Raw genomic sequence first — 20,139 nt, forward strand, 5'->3', positions numbered from 1 at the left:
TGTGGTGTGTGCGGGAGAAACACTGTCACAGACTGGCTGCCCTGGGAGGCTTCGAATTCAGACTGGGTCCACTCCAGGCTAAACGACCCTGGGTGTTGGAGCTTTGGCGACAAGGAAGCAGGCCTGTTGCTCGCACCCCTTTCTGAAGAGCCTGCAATCTACCCCTCCGCAAGGCCTCGTCAAGAAGTCTGCTCCCCAGCAATGTGCCCTGCCGTCCGGGCTCCCCAGAAACCCACCTGCAGCCTGTCCCCCGCCACCGTCAGCATGCCGCTGGGCCATCTGCCCCTGCCCCCAGCAGCACGCCCACCCCTTTGGGAGCAGCTGTGGCGCCAGCTGGAGCCTGTGGGGAGACAGAGCAGACAAAAGCGGCAGCAGCAGGCCCGGAGAGAGTGTCTAAACACAGGACTATTTGGGGATCATCTCTTATTTTTAGTTTGAAGTTGGTCCGCCCTCCAGGGCTGTAGACACGGCTCCCTGGGCCTGCAACAGCGAGGTCTCTTTTCTTGCTGGTCACTTTAGAAATAGGGCTTTCCCTGCGGTTCAGTGGTAGAGAATCCGCCTCCCACTGCAGGAGACGCAGTTCGATCCCTAGGCCAGGAAGATCCCTTGGAGCAAGAAATGGCAACCCACTCCAGGATCCTTGCCTAAGAAATCCCATGGACGGAGAAACCTGGTGGGCTTAGAGTCCATGGGGTCACAAAGGAGTCAGACGTGACTTCACGACTAAACCACCACCACCACAACCTTGGAAATAACCCCGCGGAGCCTCAGTCTGCCCATCCACGAATGGGGCGGCACCGGCCCCGCCCGCCAGCCGTGCGGGGACAGGCCCCGGCAGCCAGCCTGGTTGTCCACCCGGTGCCCAGCCGGAGGGTGCCCACAGGGAGGAACCCTTCCCGGATGGCTCTCGGGGACCGTTCAGAGGGAATGAAATCAGCCCGTCTGTTTCGATTCCCGCTGATGATGTCCATGCGTCATTAGTGCCAATTAGGAGAAACGAGGGCAGAAAAGCTTTTGGCCCGGGGGCCCGGGCTGGTGGGAGGGTCGCTGGGACAATTGAATTCCCCACCAGACAAATGTGATTACCGGTGCAGCCAGGGCCCACCTCCCCGGGGGGCCCAGGACATAAATGGCCAGGTGGGGCGGCCACGCTCACCCAGCCATGCAGGTCCCCAGCCCCAGCGTGCGCGAGGCGGCCTCCATGTACGGCACCGCGGTGGCCGTCTTCCTCGTCATCCTAGTGGCCGCGCTGCAGGGCTCGGCCCCCGCCGAGAGCCCCTTCCCCTTCCACATCCCCCTGGACCCCGAGGGGACCCTGGAGCTGTCCTGGAATGTCAGCTACGCGCAGGAGACCATCTACTTCCAGCTCCTGGTGCGGGAGCTCAAGGCTGGCATTCTGTTCGGGATGTCGGACCGGGGGGAGCTGGAGAACGCTGACCTGGTGGTGCTCTGGACTGACGGGGACGGTGCCTACTTCGGGGTGAGTCCTACCCCCACCCCAGCGCCCCCGCCCCTGCCCCTCTCTGCCCTCCCGGACCTGGCAAAGGAAGTCTCCCTCTTGCCTCTCCGGTCCGTTGTATCTGAGCACCCCTGTGTCCCAAGCTTGGGCATCTCGGATGCTGACGTGAGCTCAAGATGGGCAACAGGTGGCTTCCCCGATGGCCCGGCGCGCCCAAGAAGCGCAGCCCAAGATGGGGGACTTGCTCACCACATAAAGCAGCCTCTCCACACCTCCCCGTCGCCCTCAGGAGGGCGGCCCCCCCCCCCGACCGGCACAAACAACGCGCAGAGCTCACACACACCCGAGTGTGGGGCCTGGCCTGCCCCACCTGGGGCGTGGTGCCTGCACCGTGGGTGACCCGAGCACCCGGCCTGGAAGGAACCATCTGCCCTGAGGTGCACACCTCACTCCACACCCCAAATTCACCCTCAGTTCCTGCTGGAAAGGGTGGGGGGCAGGGAGGTCTCCCATCAGAGGAGAGGGGCTTGGGGGCCCTGGACAGACTGCAGAGGGGCCCCCCGGGTGGGGAGAGCCCAGCCATCCTGCCCTGAGCACTGTCGCACCTTCCTCACCCCGACCTCTCCAGGGGCCAAACCAGCTCCCTCGGGGAAACAGACCCGGGAGAGCTAAAGCCGTGTGGAAGTCAGGAGGCACTTCATCTGTGAGCAGAGGGGCTCTTATTTCGTGAAGGGTGGGAATTCGGCAGGACCGGTGAGCCAGGCTCAGGAGAGGCCTCCCAGCCTCCTGTTCCCCATCTGCAGAGTGGGTACAATTCTCCCTCTCCACTTTCTCGGGATGAGGGGCTTCACACGAGCTGACGCCCTTGGCTGATCTTTCTGGAACCCCGGGGAGGGGGGCGGTGGTGCTCCGTCCAACCCCTACCACAAGTCTGTAGGCAGGAAGGAGCTTTGCCCATGTCCCGGGGAGGCGGGAGGCTGGGCGAGCCTGACCACCAGCCAGATGGGATGGGGGCCACTTGCTCTGGGCCGCCCGCCTCCCCCGACGAGGCAGCTCAGTGGCTCCAGGTCACGGCCCGGGAAGACCAGGGCAGCGCGGCTCCAAGCCGGTCCCAAGGGAGCAGCAAGCCCCAGGCCCAGCTTCCCTGGCTGCCAAGAGAACTGGGGTGACTTTCGCATCCTCCCGCACAGGCAGGATTAATTTGCACAACAAATTCCTATGCAAACAAATGTCAGGCTTGTTTTTCCTCCTTTAGCAATATGTTCAACAAATACATTCTAGATTTCCAGCTGAAGGCTCACAGGCTAAGTTTCTGCTTCTGTTTGAACTGAGTCCTGCAGATCCCCGGAGTCCCCCAGCAGGAGCATCGTCACGGCGCTTTTCTCCAGGGGGGAGATTTGGCAAAATCTTTCGTGGGTTTTTTTTTTTTCCTCAAGGAAATGAAGAAAACGTGCCGCAGCCCTGAATGCAGGGTTTGAAAGCATCTGAGGCCGAGGACCGCTAGTCCCGTGCTGCTCCTCACCTGCTGGTCGGGGCAGGGCCTCCCTCGCAGCTGCCTGGCCCGGGGGCTGTCTTTGGTGCCCTGGCCTGGAGCCCCTGGGTGGCCGGGCCTTAGAGCTGGGTGCCAGGAAGCAGCTGGGGGGAGGGGAGGGCAGGGTCTGGCCAGAGCCCCCACCCTTGAACATCCTGGGGAAAGGCAGTGTGTCTGTTTGCGCCAGGGCCTCAGTTTACCTTCTCCAGGCAAAGCTGGGACTCGGGTGAGGTGGGCAGGTGTAGTGTTTCAGATGGTCTCACCCTGGCTGGTGCCCAGACCCCACTGGCAGCGTCTCTCTCTCCCCCCGTTCTCCACATCTCCCCTCTCCAAGGCTCCGCGTGCTATCAGGCCCCTGCCCCCCAGACCGAGGGGGAGTCTTTGTCTAGGACCCCACGTTCCCAGTCATGGCACCTCCTGAGTAATACAGGCTCTGGGTCCCACCCAGAGGTCTGGGAACCTGCATGACCAACCAGCCCCCGTGTTTCCTGGCTGGCATTTGAGGTCAGGTGTCAAGGCCAGGAACCCCAGGGCAGGGTGTGCCCAGGGGCTGTGCTGTGGGTGACCACCCCTCCTCCCCGGCTAGGCCACTTGGGCTCCAAGCCTGACCTTGTCTCTGCAGGACGCCTGGAGTGACCAGAAGGGGCAGGTCCACCTGGACTCCCAGCAGGATTACCAGCTTCTGCGGGCACAGAGGACCCCAGAGGGCCTGTACCTCCTCTTCAAGAGACCGTTTGGCACCTGCGATCCCAACGACTACCTCATCGAGGTGGGTGGCAGCCCACTTGCCGTGGGCGGGGTAGAGCCATCTTACGTCCTGGGGCAGCATCCCGGGCCCCTCACCCCCAGAGAGGGGGTCCCAGGGGCAGCCGGGCAGGGACAAGGCAGCTTGGGAGAAGCCAGCTCTGCTATCAGCCTCTGATCCTGTGAATAAGCAGCTCTTGGTTGACACTTGGCAGACATGTTTCTAGACGTGGGTCTCGCCCCGAAGCCTTCTAATGGGGCCCCGAGTGATCTTGCCCTGGACTCACTCTCTCCTCCTGGTCCAGCGTCTCCAGTGGAATTCTGGAGAAGAGTCTTCAGGAGACGTTGGTCTCCCAACCCGGCCCTGGTTGGCCAACGGGCTGTGAGTCTCCAGGCAAGTCCCCGCCTCAACTGGGCCTCGGTTTACCTGCCTGCAAATGGAGAAAGGGACATAGAAGTAAGGCTCAACCTGCTCCGTCCAGGGATTCACAGCCACAGTGGATCTGAGACCCTTAGGGAAGAACACCCGGTTTTCTCTTGAAGACAAAAATCCATTTAACTTTTCGGTGCACATGGACACCGTGGTCTTGGGTTCTATTGCAGCACAGCAGTGACGGGCTGGCCTGGGGCCACGTGAGGAGACTGAGGCCAGGTGGGGGAGGACTTTCCTGGGGACACGTGGCACGCTGGGGACAGAGCTGGGCCCAGAAGTGCCCTGAGACAGACGCGTGGTGTTCCGGGGGCTCCGGAGAGCTGCAGTCCTTTATGTCTCAGCAGAAAGAATCCAGCCGGAGGCAAAGGGATGGATGAGAAGGGATTTATGAGAACAGGACGCCTGTGAGGCAAGAGAGTGCTGCACCCCAAGAACTGAGTGGGCTACAGTTTTATAATCAAAGGGGAAGTGGGGTGGGGAGAAGTCCGTCTTTGTCTTTCTTGAGTAGACATCATGCTTCCATCATGCTCCTCCTCCCGGTCGGGGAGGGGAGTTTTCCTGTCCCTATATGGTCAAGCCAGGTCCACAAATTATTGCTTTTTCTGTGTGCAGAGAGCATGCCCTACCTCACTGGGCCCCCTGGGCAGGGCTGTGGGTCTGGTGCCACCATTGTTTTATTATTTAGGGGGTCTCTTGCTTCCACTGCCTGGTTTTGTTGCTAAGCAAGCCTGCTTGGTTCTCTGGTTGAGCAAACGCTTCTCGAGTCATCATTAGCATTCAGGGGTCTCCCGTATTCTTTCCTACTTAGAATCCGCTAGTGGGATTAACTATTTAATCACCCACTTTGTCCCTGTCACTTCCGGAAGGTCACCCTCCTACTCGCCTTCACCATGGAGGAGGCAAGGGCAGGCAGAGCACCCTCTCCCCGAACTTTGCAGGGTGTCTGATGCCCACGTGTGCTCAGCTCAGAGCTTCAGGTCTGGTGCAGGGCAACCTCCCGCCTGGAGCTCTGAGACACCTGTGCAGAGAACAGCACTGTTCCCAGGGACCCGGGGGAGGTGGAGGGAACCTGTGTTCCAGGTGAGCTAGCCTGGTTCACAGCGACCCAGCAATGGTTAGTTGAACGGACACTAACCAAATGTAGATCGAGAGAATTTAGAAAGACAAAATGCATTAATGCCGGGTGCAAACCGTGGGCTCTGGGCGTGGGTGGCCTTGGATTTAATCCCAGCCCAGTTCACACAGAGCCTGAAAGTTCCCGCCCTTCACAGAGATGAGAGCCAAGCATGTCACCGGCCAGGCGGGGGTGGGGAGGGACCCGACAGCCTCCCCGGTCACCAGGAGCCCGACTCGGGGCTGTGAGTGACGCAGCCCCATCCTGCCTGCAGGACGGCACCGTCCACCTGGTCTACGGGCTCCTGGAGGAGCCGCTCCCGTCGCTGGAGGCCATCAACACCTCCGGCTTGCACACGGGGCTGCAGAGGGTGCAGCTGCTGAAGCCCAACATTTCGCAGCCGGCCCTGCCCGCGGACACGCGCACCATGGAGATCCGCGCCCCCGACGTCCTCATCCCCGGCCAGGAGACCACGTACTGGTGCTACATCAGCGAGCTCCCGGCCGGCTTCCCCCGGCACCACATCGTCATGGTACGTGGGCCCGGGCGTGTCCAGTCCTGGAGAGCTGTCCGTGGTCCAGCCCCAAGTGTGCTCTGACCCCCATCGCCCTGCTCGCTCCCCACCACCCCCACCCCCACCAGGGCTGCTGCACCCTGGCTTCCCAGCCTGGACCAAAGGCAACCGATGTCTTGATTTCCGCATCTTCCCCTGGAATGGGAATGGCTGTCTATCTGTCTGTCTGTCTGTCAGGCCACCCTCCCCCTTGAAATAACAGCTCAACTCAGAGCTCAGTTGCTCTGAACACCCACCCGGAGCTACAACAACAATGACAATAGCTGCCGAATTACTCTTTGTCTGGCTCCAGGGGAAGGGAAAGTGGTTTACCCACTCCATCGCCCCAGCACTACACACACAGCCCTAGAGATCATCATTCTTATTTCCAGTCGAGGTTGTCTGGCCCAGAGAGTCTGTGTCAGCCCCCAGAGTCACAGCAGGAAGCGATGGGCCAGACTCACAGCTGCCCCTGCCCCCTAGGCTCAGGCTTAGCCTCGGGCAGTCTCCGTGTCTCTGCCCAGCCCCTGCCGCTTTCACGCAAGGGCTGCTGACTTCCTGTCCCCCTTACCAAGAAACGACTTGCCTGGGACCCCTTCTCTCTGCTTTAGCTCTCACCGTGAGCTTCAGGCAGATCCCGTCTGGTTCCCAGGTGGTGGCTTAGCTCCCAAAACCCTGGACTCCAGAGGCTCCCCAGAGGCCACCTGGTGCAAACCTCCCATTTTACAGATGGGCAAGCGGAGGCCCACTCGGGAGGGAGCTGCTGGGTCAGAGCCCCGTCAGTGGGGTGAGCGGTGCCGGGGGGAGGGGGGCGGGGGTCTCAGTGGGCGCCCCGCCCCCGCAGTACGAGCCCATCGTCACCGAGGGCAACGAGGCACTAGTGCACCACATGGAGGTCTTCCAGTGCGCCGCCGAGGTCGAGAGCGTCCCCCACTTCAGCGGGCCCTGCGACTCCAAGATGAAGCCGGAGCGGCTCAACTACTGCCGCCACGTGCTGGCCGCCTGGGCCCTGGGCGCCAAGGTGCGTGCCCTCCCGGCGTCTCCCCAGGGGGCTCCTCGTGTAAGCACCGGAGGGAGCCTGGGGGGTCCCCAAAGAGCCCCCTCTCCCCACTGCCTCTATGCTGCTGGGGTCCCATGGCTCTTTGGAGCCACAGATGCCTCCTCATCCTCCATGCCGTTCCTCGTGGGCATCGTTCTCATTCCCCGTCAAGTTCCGCTGGATTTGCAGGGGGCCGTGCACAGGGTGGTCCCGGGGCTGGCCGCCCTGGCTGCGTCCAGGGTCTTCCCGCAGCTCAGCGGTGGGGCTTGGGCGGTGGGCTCGCCTGGGGGTAAGAGCTCTCCACACTCGCTGACCTCAAGTCTAACAGGAGCACTGTGTGGGCTGGTAATGAGCTGCCCGTCAGTGGGGGAGTGTTGTTCTAATCTGGCTGCCCCTCCAACCCCCACCCCCGCCCTTGCAGCCCGGGCTCTGGCACGTGGGTGGGTTTGCCCTGACCCTCCAGGGACTCCCCTCGTGCCTGCCCTGTCTGTCTGTCTGGGCTGAGCCCTCCCTCTGCACCCCTGCAGGCCTTTTACTACCCAGAGGAAGCTGGCCTGGCCTTTGGGGGCCCCGGTTCCTCCAGATTTCTTCGCCTGGAAGTTCACTACCATAACCCGCTGATGATAAAAGGTAGGGAGGTCCGAGACATGCTTCCTTTCTTACTTGCCTCTGACCCGCCCTCGGGAGCCCGTGGACTCAGCCGTGTCCCAGGAGGGTAGCCAGGCTGGCGGGGCTCAGCCTGCATCCTGTCCCCTGAGTCCACCTGCTTGTCGCCTGACGCACCGTGGCCGGCGTCCTGCTCAGGCTCCTCTCTGTCCATCTCTTGTGGCTGCGGTAGGCTCGTAAACACGCATACCCACCCAGGAGGGGCCCAGCAGCTCAGCCTCCCTCTCCACAAGCACCGGCTGCTGCTGCCCCGGCGCCGCCCCAGGTACCACCTGGGAAAGGCAGCTTGAGGCTCCTGGGGTGCCCATTTTGCAGATGAGGAAGCTGAGGCCAGGGGTAGACACAGCTCACCCCTCCTCCCCACACCGTTTCCTTGCTGGCACCCACCAGAGTAGACGGCTAGTATCAGGGTGTGCCGACCAATGGGGACGCAGACGGTGGAGAGAGGGTGTCAGCTGGAGGGGGTTGCATACGCCATGTCCCCTGGAAGTCTAACTTCTGTGAGGCTGCTAAGACCTGGAGACGCCCCCTACCCCTGAGCACCCCTCTTCTTCCATCCCCAGAACAGCCTGTGCCAGGACAGGCATCTGGCCGGATAGCAGGAAGCAGGCTACTCTGAGCCAACATCATCCCTGCCCAGAACCCAGCCTCCGATGGCTTGACCGCCGGGAGGCATGGCCCCGGACTGTCTTCAGGGCAAGGGTCATGCCTGGCTCAACAGGGGCGTTTCTGGCCATGGACTTGCCTCCTGCTTCTCTCAATGGAGCAAAGGTGTGCCTGGAGTGTGCACGTTACAATGGGGCTTTGTTTCCACGCGTTCTGAGTCAGGGCGGCAAACAGGGCCTGCTCACCTGGCTCTCCTCTGAGTGACCCTCGGCGACGGCCCCTGGAAAGGCATCTGGGATTGATTGGTGATGTCGGCCCTGGGGGTGATGTCGGCACTGGGGGTGATGTCGGCGCTGGGGGTGATGTCGGCCCTGGGGGTGATGTCGGCGCTGCAGGGGTGATGTCGGCCCTGGGGGTGATGTCGGTGCTGCAGGGGTGATGTCGGCGCTAGGGGTGATGTCGGCGCTGGGGGTGATGTCGGCCCTGGGGGTGATGTTGGCGCTGCAGGGGAGATGTCGGCACTGGGGGTGATGTCGGCCCTGGGGGTGATGTCGGCCCTGGGGGTGACGTCGGTGCTGCAGGGGTGGTTCTTGTGTGTTTCTTGCTGTCGAGTTTACGCTCAGCAAACAGAAACCCACAAGACCCCCTCGTGTGGGAAGCAGGGTGGTGATCTCGTTTCCCGATCGACCACAGCAGACCTTGGGTCCAGAAAGACGTGAACGCTTCTCAGGAGGGAGACGCAAGCAAAGGGCGAGGAGGTATGAAAAGAGCCGTCTCAGTGGCCCGGGCAGCCTCGGAGCATGGGGAGCCTCTTCACGAGGGACGCCGACACGTGCTGCGTTCCAGATGGAGGGACAGGCTGTGCCTAGACATGGAGGTGGGCAAGGCCAGCGTGTTTCATAAAACACAGGTGGTCCGGCCTGGCTGCAGCGTAGGGGCTGGGAAAGCGAGGTGGGGTCCAGAGAGCAGGACGCCTGGATCACGCCACACCTGAAGGTGGACACAGGGTTAGTCTTTAGGAGGGTGATGCCTGCTGATTCTACCCCAGAAACTGAGAGCATTTTCCTCTCTGTTTCACTGGCATCTTCTGCCATATATAGGCACACAGGCTTCTTCCCCTCACTCACTTCTTTTTTAATGACATTTTTCATTTGTGTAAGTGAGGGGCGGAAACAGTCTGAGGAGAACCTGAGCTCCAGCCTGGGCCCAGTCTGTCTCTACCTGGTGGTGTGACCAGGCTTGGGGCACCCTCCCCCGCCCATGCTCACTCGCTCGCTCGGCCGCTCTGGGGCTGGGAAGGCTCGGGACCCAGCGCTCCCAACGGGGTGCAGGCTCCGGGGCTGCGCTTGACCGGTAGCCGCCAGCGATTTCTCCCCAGAGCATAACTAATACCTTCTGCCACCACTGGAATTATCTGCCGCACACACAGAGAGGACCATAAGTCAGCTTGGGCCTTAGCGTGGTATGGGATTTATGGCTCGTTTAAAACCTGAAAGCAAATGGATTTTCGAAAAACTCCTTAAGCATCAAGGAAGTCTGTCTCTTCCTGATTATCTGCTTGTATTTATGGATCCTTCGCCAAATATAAGGACGCTCCTGTCGCTTTGCAAAATCTGGAGATGGGTCTCTTTTCTATAAATATCAAAATTCCACAATTATTTCATTATTTAATCCCTTTCTGAATTTTAACCAATTGCATCTCCCTTTTTATTATTATCCTCTGATGTAATCAGCCCAGAGACACAGAGGCTGAGTTTGGACATTGCGGTGGTGGGGCGGGGTGGGGGGGAGGGTGGCTGGTGCAAGGGGGCGGGAGGCAGAGGCAGAGGTGTCCTCGGTTCTACCTCAGAGCGGCCGAGCAGGGAGACAGCCCGGCCCCCGAAGGCGCCGTGGGCCGCGTCCAAGCTCGGCTACTTCCCAGCCCTGCGGTTCTCAAGCAGGGGCTTCAGCTCAGGGGCTTCAGCTCAGGCTCCGGGCCTCAGTTTCCCCATCTATAACATGGGACGATGATTCTTCGGTTCCACGGGCTCCCTGCCCGGCTCCCAGCTCTCCTGCGTATCCCGAGGGGGTGGGCCATGTCCAGCCTCCGCTCCACCCCCACGGGAGCAGCCCTGAACTGCTCAGGGCCTCGCTGAGTGATTCCAGGCAGGGAGAAGGCAGGAAGGGGCCGCTGGAGGCCTGTGGGTGCCAGCATCTCCGGACCTCCGGCCATCAGCTTTGCATGACCACTGGGAGGCTGCCCAGGAAGTTTTTGGACTCACCAATTAGCCAACAGCAAGAAGAGCTGGCAGGGGTGGCTGGACCGTGATGGGCAGAAGCGATGATTCTTTGGACAAGGCGTTTGACTTCGAGCCCAGAGAGGGACAGCAACTCGCCCGAGATCACACAGCACACTATGGAGCAAACGGAGCCCAGGATGGTGTGGGAGCCAGGGGGTGCTCCAGGACCTCGCCCCGGGAGCCCACCCTCCTTCTCAGCTTTCTCCTGGGATGTCCTCCCGGGAGATGCAAGCCCTGGGTTGCCCCTGCAGGACAGGAATCAAAGGAGGGAGCCCCAAGGACGCACCTTAAATACTTCCTGCTGACTTCACCACACAAACCCGCGCTCACCTGCCCGAGAGGGGCGGAGGCTCCTCTCTGAGACCAGCGTGCCCTCCTCTCCGCCCTAACTGAACGGCTCACGCTGCGGGTGGATTCCAGCTCAGGGCCCCGTGAACTCGCGGGAAGAGCATCAGAGCGCCTGCCCAGCCTTCGGAGGGACTGGCCCGCTTCCCAAACCCATGGCAGGCATCTCGCCCCACCCGGTTCAAAGCACCGCTTTGGGTTTTTGTTTGCTGCCTTAGTTAAGTCTTCCCAGAGCACTTGCCTCGTTTTCGCAGAAACAATAGCTCTTTCTCTCCCTGTGGGAACCGCATGGGGCGCGTGAATTGGCCTTCCGGTAACCATGGCGTCTGCCTGGAGTAAGCTGGTGTGGGGACAAAGGCAGGGTGGGCAGGCGCGGGTGCCCAGCACCTCCTGGCTGAGGGAGGCTGGGGGTCACTGTGCGGGGCTGGGGGCCAGGGCCTCCGCTCACCTCCGTCCCTCCCCCCAGGCCGGCGCGACTCCTCGGGCATCCGCCTGTACTACACGGCCACGCTGCGGCGCTTCGACGCGGGCATCATGGAGCTGGGCCTGGTGTACACGCCCGTGATGGCCATCCCCCCACAGGAGACGGCCTTCGTCCTCACCGGCTACTGCACGGACAAGTGCACCCAGCTGGTGAGTGGCCGGACCTGGGGCAGGGCCTGACACCGCCCGCTTCCCCTGCTTAGGCCCGAGGTGGGCACCAAGGGCAGCAGCTGTGACCTCGCTCCCCCCACCACCCTGCAGCTTCTGCAGCCTCCCCCAGCCCGCCAACACCAGGGAGCCTTCCTGGGGGCCGCGTGCTCCTCGCCGCCCCCTCCAGCAGTGACTGTGGGCCCCCATTTAGTGGTGGGGCTGGTGGTGAAGAACCCGCCAGCCAGTGCAGGAAACGTAGGAGCCTCGGGTTCGATCCCTGGATCAGGAAGATCCCCTGGAGGAGGGCATGGCAACCCACTCCAGTATTCTTGCCTGGAGAATCCCATGGACAGAGGAGCCCGGCAGGCTACAGTCCAAAGGGTCACAAAGAGTCGGACAGAGTGAAGCAACTTAGCATGCATGCGCTTAGTCCACACCTGAGCCAGCATTTAAAATATGAGTTCAGTTATGAGTGGGGTAGGCATGCCCTCACCGCGGAAAAACGCAGGCAGCGCAGCTGACCACCAAGGCGCCCTCAGCTCCAGCTCTTGCCTGGCTGCCAGTTCTTGGATCTTTTGAGTCCTTCTAGATGGTTTCCCTGCTTGTTGCTACAAGCCCGTTCATGTGCATGCTTCAAAACAAATTGAGTAGTGAAGCTTCGTCCGTGATTTGCCCTTTAACCGACATGCAGCACGGATTCAGTGGGAACTTCATCACCTGAGGCCAGCCAGGTGCCCAGGGCAGGGCGTACGAGGGAGCACTGGGCCCCGGGGCTGTGGGTGTGGTGGGGGGCAGGCGGGCACAGGTAACGTCAGTCTCCGAAGCAGAGGGAGGGCCTGAGCTTCCAGAGGAGTGAAAGGGACTCCCCAGATTCTGGGTCCTCCATGCCCCCTGCGTCCCCCAGTTCCGGCCGGGGCTGACCTGCTCCCTCATCACCAGCATCCAGGCTGCCTTAACTTCCCACTGATGGGAAGAAACGCTCCAGAGAATTTCTGTGCACTCGGGAAAGGTGTGTCGGGTGGATTCTAGAGGTGCAGCCGCCATGCACGGGGATGTGAGCTTTCACGGGGTTAACTCTGGCAAAATGCCCCCCAGAAAGCCCACTCAGAGCTTTCTTCCCCCACAGGACTGGGGTGCACCCAGCGGCCCAGACTTACCCACCCACCCTGTTATCAGTGTCTTAGCGTCTCAGTCACTTGGGAGAAAAACATCCCTGCTGTTCCATTTGAATTCCTGTAATTATAGAAGTAGGCTTCCCTGAGAGCTCAGCTGGTAAAGAATCCACCTGCAATGCAGGAGACCCCAGTTTGATTCCTGGGTCAGGAAGATCTGCTGGAGAAGGGATAGGCTACCCACTCCTTGCCTGGAGAATCCCATGGACAGAGGAGCCCTGCGGGCTACAGTCCACGGGGTCGCACAGAGTTGGACTTGACTTGAGCAGCCCAGCCCAGCACACATTTACAGAAGCTGGGGGTCTTGGCCCCGCCCTCGAGGCCATTTGCCCTTCTTTTCTGTGAATATCTGCTCGTAACTCGTCCAGTGCTCCCGGCGGGTGGTCTGTCTCACTCGGTGGTTTCTCTTTGGCGGGTGTCACTGCTCGGTCCGTTGTGAATGCTGTGAACACCCTCTCCTGTGTGGCCCCCGCGCTCTCACGGAGCCAGCTGTGTTAGCGTCTCCACCCAGCAGACGAGGGGCCTGGGGCCCGCGGGGGCCGCGGTGCCTGCAGCTGCAGAGCGAGGAGTCAGACACGGGCTGCTCTGCGGTGAGGTTTAGGGCGGGTTTGTCTTCCCAGTGAGTGGACCCCCTGGGATTCGTCCTTCGGGGGGGAGCTCCTCGAAGTCTCAGGCAAGCAAGGTGCCCTTGAGACAGGGCTGGTGGGCTGCGTGGGCCCCGTCAGCATCCATGGCGGATCAGCTCCGTCTGAGACGAGACTGAGGAACTGTAACCACATGAGCGTCTGACCCCGTCCCGTGTCCCCAGAACACGTGACACCCGGCTGAACGAAGGGCCCGGGACAGTCACCGCCCTGTGCCGGCAGGACCCGGGTCGTGTTGACCCGCTGACCTTGAGCACACCTCTCGCCAGCCTGGAGACGAGGGCCTGCCTGCCTTCTCTCCCCAGAGTCTCCAAGTACTTTACGGCACAAAACAAGAAGAGTTCAGCTTTCTGGCTCCCCTTCAAATAGTACGTTCTTTGGGAAAATCACATTTCTGTGGACACTCGTGGAAGGGCTTCTGGAAGAGAGGAGGTCTCGTCTCCGTTGGCAGACCCCCGAGGGCCACAGCTTTTGCAGTCAGAAGGCCGTCCTGGTCTAGACATCTCGGCCAAAGACAAGTCCAGAAGAAGCATTGTGTTTTGGACCATAGGCCCCAAGATGGCAATCCCCCTGCACCTGTCACATAGCTGGACTTGGGGGCCAGAGGGGAGAGACCTAGGACCCCACCCATTGGCAGGGGCTCTCAGGTGTCACACACGCGGCCATAAAGTCTCCCGGACCTCCGTCACTGCAAAGGGGCCAGAGGGTGCCCGTAATGACCAAGGGCAGGGGCGGTGGCTGGCGGAGGGCAAGCTGGAGGCATGGAGGGGGAGTCGGGTGACCCGCAGAGGTGCAGCAACCTGTGGTCTCTCGGTGACGGAGCTGCCGACCGTGTGGACGGCACGGTGTTGCGAGGGCAGGGAGGTGACGCGTCGTGGAGGAAACGCTTGACGAGTGTAGCCGATTTAGGACGCTTTCTGTCTAAACCGCGTGAGCGTCACGTCGGGGGAACATCTGGGATGTCGTCTTCTGCCCTGGGGGTGACGTGAGGGCTGGCCTGTCTCCCCGGCGCTGCCTGGCCATGGCTGGGATGGTCAGCGCCTCACCCCACCGGGGAGACGGAAGGGTCAGGGCCGCCCACGTGCAAGGCCGCCCGTGGGCTGGGGGCTGCAGCGGCCGCGAGCCAGGCCCTGACCCCGCCCCGCCCCGCAGGCCCTGCCCGCCTCGGGGATCCATATCTTCGCCTCTCAGCTCCACACACACCTGACGGGCCGGAAGGTGGTCACGGTGCTGGCCAGGGACGGCCGGGAGAGGGAGGTCGTGAACAGGGACAACCACTACAGCCCACACTTCCAGGTAGGGTCCCCACCCCCACCACCCCTCCCTGCCCCTCCCAGGGCGCCGCTGGGGGCCCCGTATGACCTTCTCTGCCCCAACACACACCCCCTATCCCGCGCTCCTTCTCCTGGGCCAGGCCCACACCCCGGAGGAGCCCACCCAGCCAGTGGCGTCCCGTCGGGGGCTTGAGGTGGGGAGGGACTCTGGTAGTGGACTATAGCGTGTGGCTGACTGTGGGGTCTGGGGGACCTGGGCAGCTTGACGGTGACCTCCTTCTTAGATGACCATCTTCTTGTCCTAATGCCCTCCCGGCTGGAGGCCCCAAAGGTCATGGGGCAGTGGGGGGGCACTGGGTCTGCAGGACTCTGAAGTCTCGCCTCGTCCTTGCCCCTCCCCACCCTCTGCTCCGCCCACCCCAGGAGATCCGCATGTTGAAGAAGGTGGTGTCTGTCCACCCGGTGAGTGCCCGGTTCAGGGCAGGAGACTGAGGTGGGGGGGAGGGCAGGAAGGATGGGGAGGGCAGAGGCCATGGAAGGCCTTCCAGAACCACATCTGAGACTCCCCAGGGCTGCACAGGGGGCCCTTGGAGGGGCCAGGGCCAGAGGGCACTCGGGGTCACAGGCCTCCTCCCGCCTGATCAGCTGACCACAGACCTGAGAGCTTCAGGGAGAGATGAGGGCCAGGGGCCCACCGGTGGGTTGCTGACCATGCAGCAGGGCATTCCTGGGCAGGGTGGGGGCTCGCCCAAATGCAGGCTGTGACATCCGACCAGCCCCACGCAGCCACCTGCTGGCCTGTGACCCCAGTAGGAAGGGGCCAGAGAAGTCGACTGGTCATCACTCCATGGGGACACTCCAGAGTGGTCTTCATGTGTGGGAACCCCAGGTTCCTCAGGGGGCACCGACAACCGTGGTCACCTGTGGGTCTGGCCTGGTGCACCTGGACCCCAGGCGGGCAGGTGCTGAGGGTATCTGTCGGCTCGGCCCTCCAGGGAGACGTGCTCATCACCTCTTGCACGTACAACACGGAAGACAGGAGGCTGGCCACCGTGGTAAGTCACCCCAATGTCTCGCCCCCTGCCACAGAGTACAGACACCAGTCTCAACTCCGCTAGAGCGCAGGGCGGGGGTGCCCCTCCCTAATTCATGCACTAAACCAGCGGTTCTCAGGCTGTGGGCCCTGGGCCAGTATTAACATCCCCTGTTCAGTTCAGTTCAGTCGTGTCTGACTCTTTGCGATCCCATGGACCGCGGCACACCAGGCCTCCCTGTCCATCACTAACTCCCAGAGCTTACTCAAACTCATGTCCATCGAGCTGGTGATGCCATCCAACCATCTCATCCTCTGTCGTCCCCTTCTCCTCCTGCCCTCAAATATCCCCTGGGAACTTGGTAGAAAAAACACATAAACTCCTCAGTTCCTCCCCAGGCTGGGTGGTGACTCCCGGCGATGTCTGGTTTAAAGAACTACCCAGGTTATTTCGATGGCTGTCCTAGTTGGAGAGCCACGGCCAGAAACATGTGTCAGCACCAGAGCCTGTGCTGGGGAGAGGCCAGGGGCGTGAGGGGGCTCCCTGACCCCAGGGAGCCAGACCAGCCACACCGGCCTCCTGCGACTGGCAAAGGTGGAATAAAGCTGAGGACGCGGGGGAGGCATCGCTCCCTGAGCTGCACGTGCCGGCTGACTGCCTTGCTGTCTGTCTCTCCAGCAAAGGCTGAGGACTCCAGGAGGGCAGGGCCTCTGCCCACTCAGAACACCATCAGGCCTCGTGTGATGAGTGGGTGCACGCGTGCGTGCATGAACGCAGTGACCACATGGAGAGGCTGGGCGGCAGCGTCTAGGAGTAACACTGATACACCAGTCTGACCGGCGTCTTCTCCGCCCTGCAGGGGGGCTTTGGGATCCTGGAGGAGATGTGCGTCAACTACGTGCACTACTACCCTCAGACGCGGCTGGAGCTCTGCAAGAGCGCCGTGGACCCTGGCTTCCTGCAGAAGTACTTCCACCTTGTGAACAGGTGATGGCTCCTGGGGAGTGTGCCCACCGTGCCTTCCATCCCGGGCATGGCAGGGGATCCCCAGCCCCGAACACGCCCCCCAACCCCAAACCCTCCAGGCCTGGTCGAAAGCAGGGAGCCCAGGAGCAAGGTGAGCAGGAACCTGGCAATCAGGCCCCCAGCCACCCTGAGGTGCTGATGGCAGGCATCACCAATCGATCCCATACTTGCTTCCTATCGAGTCTGGACTTGGCCTGAGGAGCCCCTCCACCCAGCCCTGGAGCAGCTGTTCCCAACTGACCCAAGATGGCATAAGAGATGAAGCCTATCAGTCGTCGTGGCGGGAGGCAGCCAGGGCAGTGTGCTAGAAGACCGGTGTGCTCAGGGCCACTCTGGGGACCCCGCCCCTCTGCAGGGAGGCATCACCGGTGCCTTGCTGGGCTCCCCTCTGCTCCCCCAAACCCCACTCTGGGCGGCTCCTTCTCCCACCAGGTTCAACAGCGAGGAAGTCTGCACCTGCCCCCAGGCCTCCGTCCCCGAGCAGTTTGCCTCCGTGCCCTGGAACTCCTTCAACCGCGAGGTGCTCAAGGCCCTGTATGGCTTCGCGCCCATCTCCATGCACTGCAACAAGTCCTCGGCCGTCCGCTTCCAGGTGTGCCGGCTGTGTGTGTGTGCGCGCGCGCGTGTGTGTGCATGTGCGTGTGCATCTGTGCATGTGCATGTGTGTGTGCATGCTTGTGCGTGCGTGTGCATGCGTGCGTGCATGTGTGCACATGCGTGCGTGTGCGTGTGTGTATGCGTGTGTGTGCATGTGTGTGCATGCGTGCTTGTGAGTGTGTGTGCATGTGTGCACGTGCATGTTTGTGTGTGTGTGTGCACGCGTGCATGTGTGTGCACGCACGTGTGTGTGTGTGTGCGCGTGTGTGTGCATGTGCGTGTGTATGCTTGTGTGTGCATGTGCGTGCATGCATGCATATGTACACGTGTGTGCACGTGCATGTGTGTGCGTGCATGCTTGTGCGTGTGTGCATGTGCGTGTGCGTGTGTGTCCGCGCACATGTGTGCATGCATGTGTGTGCACATGTACATGTGTGTATGTGTGTGCACACATGTGTGGTTTGTCCGATTCCAGGTGTGGCTGCCCGTGTTGGGGGGAGGCTGAAAGCGGCTGGGGCCGGCTGGCTGCCCTTGGCCATGCAGTCACCCCTTTTGGACACCCAGCAGCCAGTTCTGAGTCTGCCCACCCCTCTGTGCCCCAGACCCCCCCAGAGGATCCCGGGGGTGACAGGGCTCCACCCCCAAGGAGCTAGCAAGAAGCGCTCACACAAAACAAGGATCAGGTGGTGAGAGACGGGCCCAGACAGGCAGCTGACGGCCCGCAGCAGGGAGCTGACAGCCGCCCCCGAGGGAGCCGCCCTCTCTGGGATGCCGGCACACCACGGGACTAACCTCGGTGGTGCGAGTGGGGCATCCGCAGCCCCCCCCGGAGCCTAAAAACACAGCACTCAGGGGCCGGGGGCAGTGAGCAGTCAGGGTCTGAGGCTGCAGGCTGGGTTCCCTCCTCATCCAGGACCCACTGGGATCCAAAGGCATCTCGCTCACTTCCTGTGAGCTCCTAGTGGGGCCCAGGGCCCGGGCCGGGGCTGAGTTAGGTGGAGAAGGCTCCATGGCCTGCAACTCTGTGAGGCAGCTTTCCTGGAAGCACTGGGAGCTGGACTAATCGCTAATCGAACGTTCCCAGCCCCAGGGCGGCCAATACTAGATCATCAAAGAGCAGTTTGGGGCCAACGTCTGATGTGGTTGAAATATGGCGTTTGACGCAGCCGTATGTATGAGTCGGGGGGTGGGGAGAGTGCCTGAAAACTCAGGCTGCACCCAGGCCTTCTGACTGCTTCCCCGAAAGAAGCGAAGGGTGGCCGAGCAGGCAGTTGGGAGCAACCCTGGCTCCCAGGTGAGGACCCCCAGCTAGCAATGGGCGGTTTGCTTTGGTTTGGGAGAAGGTGAGTTTAAGGGTGGGAACCCACGGGGTCACTGGGAGAAGCACCGGGGGAGGCGGCCCCCACCTCACCCCTCCAGCCTCCATTTACCTCCTCGTCCCTTCCTTGCAGGGCGAGTGGGATCGGCAGCCCCTGCCCGAGGTTGTGTCCAGGCTGGAAGAGCCCACCCCTCACTGCCCGGCCAGCCGGGCTCAGCGCCCTGCAGGCCCCACCGTGCTCAACATCGGCGGGGGCAAAGGTTGAGTGTGGGCGGTCTCTCCGCTCCCCTCATCATGCGGTCCCTGTGGGCTCACGCCAGTTCTGTGCACCCCCTACTTTGTGAAGACCCCCATGGAACAGCCCAGCATGGAGGGCTGGACCAAGCCACTGCCACAGACCAGGGTCCAGTCCAGCTTTCTCCCCCGGGGACCCCCTGCATGGCTGAGAGTGTCCTGTGACAGCTCTTACTGACCCATGAGGACCAGGTGGACCGAGACCCTTGCACACCCTTTGACACAGCATAAGGGTAACCCCGCTTGGGCGTCTAGAGTCCAGTGCCCCGGGAGCCCTGCCATCTCACTGGACGCAGGAGCCCCGCATCCCCAGTCCCTGCGGACGGCGGTCAGTGTTGGCGTGTGACGGGTACGAGCGCTGTTGTACTTAAACGTGTCCCTGCAGACTGGCTTGTGTGTTGCGGTGGGCGTCTTCCCTGCCGATGAGGGCAGGACAAACCACTTAGCTCGTTAGAGACGCGCCTGGGGAAATTGTTCCGTTGCAGGGTAAATAGATATTTTCGCCCACCTAAAGGGAAACCCTAAGAACAACTCTCACCACCAGCAAAAGGATGTGACGGCAAAGATCCAGACCAGGGTCTGGGCGCCAGCTCCCTGGGAGATGGGGTTAATGGCCCAAGTCACTTCTCTCTGTGGTGGGACAGGTGGCTAACAGAGCAAGCAAACCCTGGAATCAGACCTGCGATAGAAGCCCGGCCCCACCTCCCCATCCCGCAGTCTTCTCATCTGTAAGACGGGGCCAGTGTCACGCAGGTTACTGAGACGATAAAGCTCACGCCTGGGGCCGGCACCGGTCACAGCTAATGCAGGGCGGTGATGCCTGGCCAGGCCCTGCCTCCTGGGCCATCTCCACCTTCCTTCCCTCTTAGCTGCCGCTCATTGCAGGCCAAGTTCAGCTCTTTGATAGTTGCTGCTGGGAGTGACAGATCAGCTCTGTTCAGCCGGTTCAGCAGAACGCTGTGAAGCTATAGGAGAGAGAGGGTGATGGATGGGCCTCTGGGCCCCCCTTACACCCCAGCAGCCGTCCGCCAAGCGCTGCTTCTCCTCCTGCCAGCCACTTCATCACAGGCGGGCCAGGCACTGTGCCCCGGGCCTTGTAAATCACACTGCCCCTGCTGTAAGTCAGGCAGCGATGGCTGTGAGCTGCCAGGCCTGACAGAGGCTGCAGAGCAGCCGGCCCTCCGTCATCCTTAGAGCCTCGCGTGACAGCGGGGTGAGAGGCCCCTCCTTGCAGGGCCCAGGCCTCGGGAGGGCAGCTGCGGCTCACCTAGCCTCTGGCCTTGACCTTCTGGTCCAGGAAGTCCCCTCCACCTGAGGGGGCTCATCAGCCCAGAGCTCTGGGAGAGGGCTTGGGGGTGACCCCAGGCCTCACCCCCAC

The 20,139-nt window shown here is 61.8% G+C and overlaps 1 protein-coding gene across 1 annotated transcript; it reads left to right on the top strand.

The window, feature by feature from the left end:
- Positions 1 to 1,162: 1,162 nt before the first annotated feature.
- DBH (dopamine beta-hydroxylase) lies at positions 1,163 to 19,607 on the top strand. The gene is made up of 12 exons (XM_043470074.1): positions 1,163 to 1,480; positions 3,613 to 3,759; positions 5,556 to 5,813; positions 6,679 to 6,855; positions 7,401 to 7,503; positions 11,236 to 11,402; positions 14,371 to 14,514; positions 14,916 to 14,954; positions 15,488 to 15,547; positions 16,386 to 16,513; positions 16,985 to 17,144; positions 18,601 to 19,607. The coding sequence occupies exons 1-12, from the start codon at positions 1,163 to 1,165 to the stop codon at positions 18,730 to 18,732; spliced, it is 1,833 nt and encodes a 610-aa protein (XP_043326009.1). The 3' UTR covers positions 18,733 to 19,607.
- The last annotated feature ends 532 nt before the right edge of the window (positions 19,608 to 20,139 follow it).

This window comes from Cervus canadensis, chromosome 5, assembly GCF_019320065.1.
Source record: "Cervus canadensis isolate Bull #8, Minnesota chromosome 5, ASM1932006v1, whole genome shotgun sequence".
Taxonomy (NCBI): Eukaryota; Metazoa; Chordata; class Mammalia; order Artiodactyla; family Cervidae; genus Cervus; species Cervus canadensis.

Coding starts and splice junctions, on each gene's coding strand:
- DBH (XM_043470074.1), top strand. CDS start 1,163: ATGCAGGTCCCCAGCCCCAGCGTGCGCGAGGCGGCCTCCATGTACGGC. Junction 5,814..6,678: donor CCCGGCACCACATCGTCATG/GTACGTGGGCCC, acceptor CCGCCCCCGCAG/TACGAGCCCATCGTCACCGA. Junction 16,514..16,984: donor TACTTCCACCTTGTGAACAG/GTGATGGCTCCT, acceptor TTCTCCCACCAG/GTTCAACAGCGAGGAAGTCT.